This window comes from Lates calcarifer, unplaced genomic scaffold (genome assembly GCF_001640805.2).
Source record: "Lates calcarifer isolate ASB-BC8 unplaced genomic scaffold, TLL_Latcal_v3 _unitig_567_quiver_1699, whole genome shotgun sequence".
NCBI classification, from domain to species: Eukaryota; Metazoa; Chordata; class Actinopteri; family Centropomidae; genus Lates; species Lates calcarifer.
In genome coordinates, this window is record NW_026117665.1 from 19675 (window position 1) to 28198 (window position 8524).

Sequence of the window (8524 nt, forward strand, 5' to 3'; positions counted from 1 at the left end):
CTATCTGGCCATCAGGTGCTTTTTAGTGTTTTTGTCAGGCCTCAACAGAATAATAAAACACTTTGGAGCAAAAATACAGAAGAGTAAACCATAGCTTGAGGCTAGGATTGCAAAAATCTCCACGGCAACTGTGTATTTCCCAGGAGAGCTAACATAAGCAGGGACAAAGGCCACCCAGACAGCACAGAAGATCAGCATGCTGAAAGTGATCAGTTTGGCCTCATTGAAGTTGTCAGGGAGTTTCCGAACAAGAAAGGCCAAGAGGAGGCAGGTACAGGCCAACAGGCCAATATAACCCAGAACAAGAGAGAAACCCACCACAGAGGCCATGGCACATCTGAGGGTGACCTTTGACCCTCGGAAACCCAGATCATGTTGAGGCACTGGGGGACTGAGGGACAGCCATACAGCACAGATGATAACCTGGGTAAAAAGAAATGTATGTAAAATGTTAAATTGTTATTTATGACATGCCAATTAATGATATGCCAAAATTAATGTAAATATTTAAAAAATGAAAAGTGCATATATAGTACCTGTATACAGGTGAAGAAGCAGACACTTCCTCTCTGTTGGCCTGGACCAAACCACCTAATCAAGGCTTCAGCACCAGGCCGAGCTGAGCGGAATGCCGCAAGAACCACTATGGTTTTGACTTGGAGGCAGGAAACACAGAGTACAAAGCTGATCCCAAAAGCTGCCTGCTGGAACCGACAAGTCCAGACTGATGGACGACCAATGAACACCAGTGAGCACAAGAAGCAGAGCTTCAGTGACACGAGAAGCAGAAAGCTCAGTTCTGAGTTGTTGGCTCGTACCTGCAGATGAAAAGTCATATTCATATATATAATAGACAAGCTCATTAACAGAGAATGATTCAGATTGAACTATTATTTTGTTCACTAATGTAGTTGTCTGTCTTGCAGTACCTTGTAGAAAAATGCCATGGAAGAGGATCAAACAAAACAGACCTGACTGTAAAGAGCTGCAACTGGACAGCAATGAGGATATGCTGAAAATGTACAGTATAGTTTTGTTTAATTAAGTTTCTCACCATAGGTGTTTGGCGGTAGCTAAGAAACACCACAAACACAGCTGTTGTCACTGTAGCGCCAGACACAGCTGCTGTAGTCAGGGTAATGCCCAAAGTTTCATTAAAGGAAAGGAAATCCACTTGACGAGGGATGCAGACAGTTCTTTTATCATTGGACCAGAACTCTAATGGACAGGGCTCACAGTGGTGGGAACCTGAGAAAGGACAGAGAGTAAAGACGAAAAACATAGAGGGGAGAGGAGGGTAACACAAAAATGGAAAAAGACAAGAGGAGCTTAAAGCCATCAGATTCATGACTGAGTACATTTCTAGGTCTCTGATGTTTTACATTCTAATCTCCTCACCAGTTGTATTGCTGATCTCCCCCTCAGCACATGGGATACAGTCAAAGCAGCAGACAGGTTCCCCTTTCCTGTTGGCCACTCTGGTCCCTGGAGGGCAGCTCTCGCTGCACATTGAAATTGGCACCTAAACATTTAGCCAATCCATATTATATACATCACAAGACAAAATAAATGCATTTTGACTAACTTCAAAAAATCAACAAACTTTGTTCAGTATTATTTCCACTTAATACCTGATTGGATCCTGTGCTCCACTGAATAGCTGATTCATTAAGGTGGAGCTCAAACCCATCCACACGACCAATTAACACAAGTTTTAGTGTCCCCTCAGGAGTGTTCTGCCAGTTGACAAGATCGTACTTTGCTGGAATGTCGGCCCCTTGGAAATAAAACATTTCACCCTGTGGTGTGGTGACATTCACTTTGTTCAAGTGCTGCAACAGCTGTGAAATCATGAAAATACTGAAGTTTGTCAAATTGTATGTGACAGAGCTTATGTGAAATTATTCTATACAAATATATATTCAGAGTATTCTCAGGAAAAGGCTGATAATTATGTTCACCTCAATGGGTTTGATGGATTTTGGAGAGGAGCAGATGGAGCTGTTTTCACCAGGAGGGCTGTTACTGTTGGGACAGGAGAGAAGGCTGTGAAGGGCGTGGGCTGCAGCATAAACAGCAAGGTAGACATTATATGCCACCCTTAACTGGGAGGTGTCAGTAAAGAGATTCTGTACTCCCTCCAGGGACTCTGTGCCACTGCAGGGGGGTAGAGAGGTTTTCTGAAGAGACAAATTGGCAGGAGCTATAGTACTAATGTTTGTTACAGATTTGAGAGATGAAGAGGAAAATGTGAAGGGAGGTGTGGCCCCAGGACTGCACCCAAACTCAGCTTCCCAGAATTCCTTTAAAATGTCATCACCAGTATGAAGAACTGGGTGCAAATTTCTGAGATAATTTTCAAATCCAGGTATAGATGAACTTCGAATGGCCACACCAAGAACACCACTTGCCACTTTACTTGTGGCAAGATTTTGGATAAGATCGCCACTGGTGCTCCAAGCCTCACTGGCCAGAAACTGTCTGTCAATCACCTAATGACAGCAAAAAGACACAATCATAATCAAGGTGAAAATGTATGTTCAAAAAGCTGTTATCTTTATGATAGTCATTTCATATAATTGTTCTCCAATTACTATATTCAATTTAAGATTTTACATCAGCTTCTCACATTTATCTTCGTTAGTTGCAGAAACAGTTCCCTCACATCTGTATACCAGGTAAAGATTAGAATCACCCTTGCAGTTGAGGCCTGAATTGTGAGTGCTGCTCGTCTGGCATCACTCAGAATGTTTTCCCTGTTGAGAGTCTCTACGAATGCCAAACACACTCCTGCCCCCTGAGTCTCCTCCTGAAATATCTGGCATATACAGTTGAAAGGAACAAAAGGATTAAGGAAAAGTATTTAAATATTGTATTTATGTACATTTCTTGTATAGATGCAATAACATTTCTCATACAATAGATATAAAAAAAATACATAAGAACACCTGTATTGCCTTTAGCCCATAATTATTGTTTGCTACCACTGCTCCGATCCAGGTCCAGTTGAAGCGTATGGCAAGTTGGGCCATGGCACGGACTTGGTAAATATCACTGGGGATGGTCCTGAAGAAGTTGGGATATTGGGGCCTGTCACTCAGACAGGGGCAGCTCGCTTGGTAGCTAATCTGAAAAATATATATATTTAAAAAAGGCACATCTTTTGTTACTTAGACACCATACATTGTAATATACCATGTTTTTTAAAGAAGCAGAAGTGTTCAAACTGATTCACATCCAGGCATGAAACTTAGTAATCTCCCACAGAGCAAAACATGAATAGTGCTTTAGATTGGAGACAGTAAGATCGCAACAGCTCCGTGAGAGTAAGGAGAAAAAGCCACAGTACAGTGTTTATGCTGTTTTCAAAACAAAACTCACCAAAGGTACAGAGAGTGGCCCCAGGGTTCTGGAGAGTATCTGGGCTGTTGAAGATGAAGCACCACCAATGATCAGGGGAACTTGGTAATCACCTGATGCAGCATTAAAAGATATGGAATTGAATGTAGGGCTTGTTATATGAAAACTTGTGTTTACACAGCAAAAGTAAAAAAGTTATGCATTCAGTTTGCTGCCATCATGTCATTTGATTATATTAAGAAGAGAGCATGGTAGTGACACACAACAAGATACCTCCCCTGTCGTAAATTTCCTCTCCATAACCTGCAGAATAATTGGGAGACTCTGTTGAATTACAGCTGGTGCGGTCTCCTCCTACTAGTGACAGAGCTGCCTGGAGAGCCCATGGTGGTTTTCCACAACTATCAAAAATATAGTAGCCCAACTTCACTCCTGGTAGCAGCTCTGTATTAAGATTGATTTCCTCCACTGCAAACACCATAGCATATACGTACTGCAGTGGAACATGATCTAAACTGAGACCACAAGAGAGAATGAATGAAAGAAATATCAGTCAAAATTTTAATTGCACCAGCACTAATCTAGGTTTGGAAGTTTTGTCAAATCAAAAAAGAAAAGACAGAAGATGCAAAGATTCTACATATCTTTACACTACCACAGTAAATAGCATGGTTCAGAGTTTTACCCAGTACAAGGTTTGTGGTGCGGCAACTGGGTGAAGTCGTGGTCTGCAAATGGAGGTTGGTAATGAATTATGAAGAGCCCGCCGATAACTATATCTCCATCCTGGAACAGACCCTGGCTACGCGGTGTACCCCACTGAGAACAAGTCATTGTATGGACACCCTGCAGTCCCACCCTGAGCCCCAGCTGTCTGCCCATAAGCCCCAAAAAGAGCAGGGATGGGGCTGAGCAGGGCCACAGTGTGAGGAGCCAGGATAACCAAGACATGGATGCAACAATTTTGGACACTGAAAATATACTCTAGACTCAGCTAGCTAGTTTGTTTCTTCTTGGCAAAAAATTCAATATCTACAAACAATTCCTGCACCGAGTAAAATCAAATAAAACCTCTTTCAATACAGTAGCATTAGCAAATATAATGTTTTTTGTATTAAAATATCCACCTGTAAGGCAAAACAACAATTTAAACAGTGCAAAACATGCATTACATATAACCTGCACTAGCATCTGACAATGTATCTAAACTGTGACATAGCCCCCCTCCTCCTCTAAACATTTGATCCTGTTGTTGTGGGTATTTATAGTAGATGTAAAACATCTTTGCAAGAAAGTAAACACAATGGCACATGCACACAAGCCCAAACCACTCCTCTCAAGAGTGACAGTAAAACAACAACCACATAATTGCAGTTGAGTAGTGTTTGGATAGGTAGGAGGTGGAAGTGTAAAGTGTGTGTAAGTCCAAGCCAGTATAATCTTCTTTTTTTCTTTTTTAAATGCAGTTCCACAATATTTTTGCATGATCAAACATATGTTATTTGATATTTGGTTAGGTCTGTCTAATGCACAACGATTCCTGCTGACCTGTTTTAGCTGGGGTCTTTTTTGGTGAGACAAATGGTGAGACAAAGATGTAGCACAAATGCACAAACATAAGCATAACAGACAAAAGCTTCTAAAGTGAATAGCCAAGACTATACAGGTACAAGCTTTTATACAAAATCCAGATATCTCCCACATTGCTAATGAAACCAAAGATCATACAGTTAGACTTAGACTTAGACTTAGACGGACTTTATTGATCCCTTTGGGATGACTCCCTTGGGGAAATTACGTTTCCAGCAGCAAATACAGACAGAAAATAACACATCACACAGGGCAGTACAACAACAGTTTGTGAACAAAAGACAGGGCAGCATGCAGGACAGTTAGCAAACGACACAGAATATAAATAGAATAGCAAAAGAATATAAATAGAATAGAATTAAGGGTGAACGGACTCTGTATGGCATTATCATAAATAAAAATAAATATGCTGAATATAAATATAAATAATATACATAATCTCCTAAAAAATGGAGAGACACCTCCCATAAAAAAACAAAAAAATCAAAAACAATACAAACAAACAAAAAAAACCCTAACCCTTGGGCCATTTGGTGCAAGCAGTGTACAATCCATAGTTACATTTTGTTTTCAAGCAACATCTAGTGGTCATGTAAGGCAACGTCAGTCTTTTCAACAAATGCCCCAAAACGACATGTTGTGACTGTAGTAATTGTGACAGGAGCAAAGGAGGAAGTCGGGTGACCTTGTTCTAAAGCAAAAAGGTCTGCATGGGGAGGCAAAACACAGGTGATAGCTGCTCATTTCCCACATCCAACCAATTATAGACATCTTTTCTTTTATCTACGAACTCCAAACTTAAACCATGATCTTTCCCTAAACCTGACCAAGTTGTTTTTGTGCCTAAATCAAACCAAAACTTTAGCACATCATTGCAACGTAGTAATCTATGGATTTATCTTTTCTGGAATATATGTTTATTTTTTATAGCAATACAGACTGAAAATAAACTGCAAGCAAGCAATTTCTCTTTATTTGGATGCATTTTAGATAGTAGATTTGAGAGGAATTGTATGGCAGCTTCACTTCCTGATGTACTGTTCCCTATATACTGCTAGAACTGGCCCTACATTTTATAATAGTCTTTAAACAGTGATTTTTAACAGTTTATCTGTGGTATGTGTCCTGCTGCACTTGTTCAGGCGATGCTCCACTGCATTGTGTCAGGGGATACACACAACCGATTTATATGGTCAGTTAGATTGGGGGACTTGTACAAAACTCAATATCAGTTTTCATGGCACAACCTGTAATGCAAGCAGAATAGTTGCATCATGATAAAAAACAAAGACACAACCATGGAACTTAGTTTTATTTACGTTTAATAATGTTATTTTTCTTATGCTGTACAAGGTTTCTCACATCAGTGAAAGCTGTACATATAAAGTAATATATAAGTAAAACAGGCCAATATTTAAAATTTTGATTATATCAAAAAATATACTTCTATCTATAACACAAAACTATTTGGTTGTCTGAGAATATATCTGTTATTGCATGGTTAAAAAAGATAACATAAACATAGATAGATCTTCAAGTAATGTGCTGTAGATAGTAACACAAGTTTGTCATTGTGACATTTTAGGATACAGTTTGTCACATATTTCAAAATTAGAAAGAAGACATTACTGTTTTTTTAATGACAAAATACTATGTGAATAAAATTAATGCATGCAGATTGAGATAAGGAAATAATGAAATAGACTTATGATGGCTCATTTTTATAATTCACATTATGCACTGTTATTTTTCTTTGCTACCTGCCTCATCAGGTGTTTCTTGGTGTTTCTCTCAGGCCTCAAAAGGATGATGAAACACTTCGGAGCAAAGATACAGAACAGTAAACCATAGCTAGAAGCGAGAATTGCAAAAATCTCCACAGCAACTGTATATTTTCCAGTAGAACTAACATAAGCAGGGACAAAGGCCACCCAGACAGCACAGAAGATCAGCATGCTGAAAGTGATCAGTTTGGCCTCATTGAAGTTGTCAGGAAGTTTCCGAGCAAGAAAGGCCAAGAGGAGGCAGGTGCAGGCCAACAGGCCAATATAACCCAGAACAAGAGAGAAACCCACCACAGAGGCCATGGCACACTTCAGGGTGACCTTTAAACCCGGGATATCGAAGTCAGGTTGAGGCACTGGGGGCTGATTGTTAGCCAAATAATACAGATGATAACCTTAATGAAAAAAGCATGGTATAAAATCAGATTAATGTACGTGAAATGGTTTAATGAGTAATAATTTTATCATGAAAAAAGGGCGTCTGCAACTCTGACCTGTATACAGGTGAAGAAGCAGACACTTCCTCTCTGTTGGCCTGGACCAAACCACTTCATCAAGGCTTCAGCACCAGGCCGAGCTGAGCGGAACGCTGCAAGAACCACTATGGTTTTGACTTGGAGGCAGGAAACACAGAGTACAAAGCTGATCCCAAAAGCTGCCTGCTGGAACCGACAAGCCCAGACTGATGGACGACCAATGAACACCAGTGAGCACAGGAAGCACAGAGCTTCAGCGACACAAGAAGCAGAAAGCTCAGTTTCTGAGTTGTTGGCTCGTACCTACAGATGACAATTGGAATTTAACTGGTAAAAGGACACAACTGACAATCCAAAGTGGAGTCATTCAGATTATTTTTAACAATTAACTCTGGATTATATAGTAATAAAGAGTTTTGTTTTTCAGGGATAATTAAACTAAACTAAACAACTAAAAAATTTTAGATTTATAGAAAATGGACAGTGTAGTCTCTGTTGTATTACTCAGGGATCTTACCATAGGTGTTTGACGGTGGTAAAGAAAAACTACAAACACAGCTGTCGTCACCATGGCCCCAGATACAGCGACTGTAGTCAGGGTAATGCCCAAAGTTTCATTAAAGGAAAGGAAATCCAGCTGACGAGGGATGCAGACAGTTCGTTTAGCATTAGACCAGAATTCTAATGGACAACGCTTACAGTGGGGGAACCTAGGAAACAGAGAAACAGAAAATAACCTAAATGAGAAAACTCCAGATTAGCTGAAAGCAATATACAAAGTCAGGGTTACTGCATAATGGAAGACTGAAAGCATACTGGTGCTAACTGGAATAAGTGATTATAGGAAAACTGTATGTTGTAATGTCATCACCAGTTGTATTACTAATCTCCCCTTCAGCACATGGGATACAGTCAAAGCAGCAGACAGGTTCTCCTTTCCTGGTTGCCATCCGGGTGCCTGGGGGACAGCTCTCACTGCACACTGATAAAGGCACCTACACAACATATAAAAATATATTTCACAGTAAATACTTAATTAAGTATAAATTTTGGTATTGGCCTGTATCAAGTTTATTCCTTTTTAACCACCTGATTGGATCCTGTGCTCCACTGAATAGCTGATTCATTAAGGAGGAGATCAAACCCATCCATATGACCAATCAACACAAGTTTTAGTGTCCCCTCAGGAGTGTTCTGCCAATTGACAAGATCGTACTTTGCTGGAATGTCGGCCCCTTGGAAATAAAACATCTCACCCTGTGGTGTGGTGAAGTTCACTTTGTCAAGTGCTGCAAAACCTGAAAGCATCACAGT

General features: G+C 40.1%; 2 protein-coding genes across 2 annotated transcripts; both read right to left on the bottom strand.

Annotated features, from left to right (window-relative positions):
* On the bottom strand, nt 1–4242 carry LOC108875535 (extracellular calcium-sensing receptor-like). Its single transcript, XM_018664532.1, has 12 exons — nt 4046–4242; nt 3664–3875; nt 3382–3473; nt 2949–3128; nt 2630–2818; nt 2239–2492; nt 1962–2175; nt 1632–1841; nt 1399–1522; nt 1055–1248; nt 537–818; nt 1–423 (listed from the first exon to the last, which is right to left on the bottom strand). Exons 1-12 carry the CDS (start codon nt 4240–4242, stop codon nt 1–3), a joined length of 2571 nt encoding a protein of 856 aa, XP_018520048.1.
* Nucleotides 4243–6683: 2441 nt separating this feature from the next.
* On the bottom strand, nt 6684–8518 carry LOC108875531 (extracellular calcium-sensing receptor-like). The gene is given in 6 exon segments (XM_018664528.1): nt 6684–7099; nt 7102–7129; nt 7229–7513; nt 7728–7915; nt 8076–8205; nt 8300–8518. Coding segments are annotated over 6 exon segments (1266 nt in total).
* Between the last annotated feature and the right edge of the window lie 6 nt (nt 8519–8524).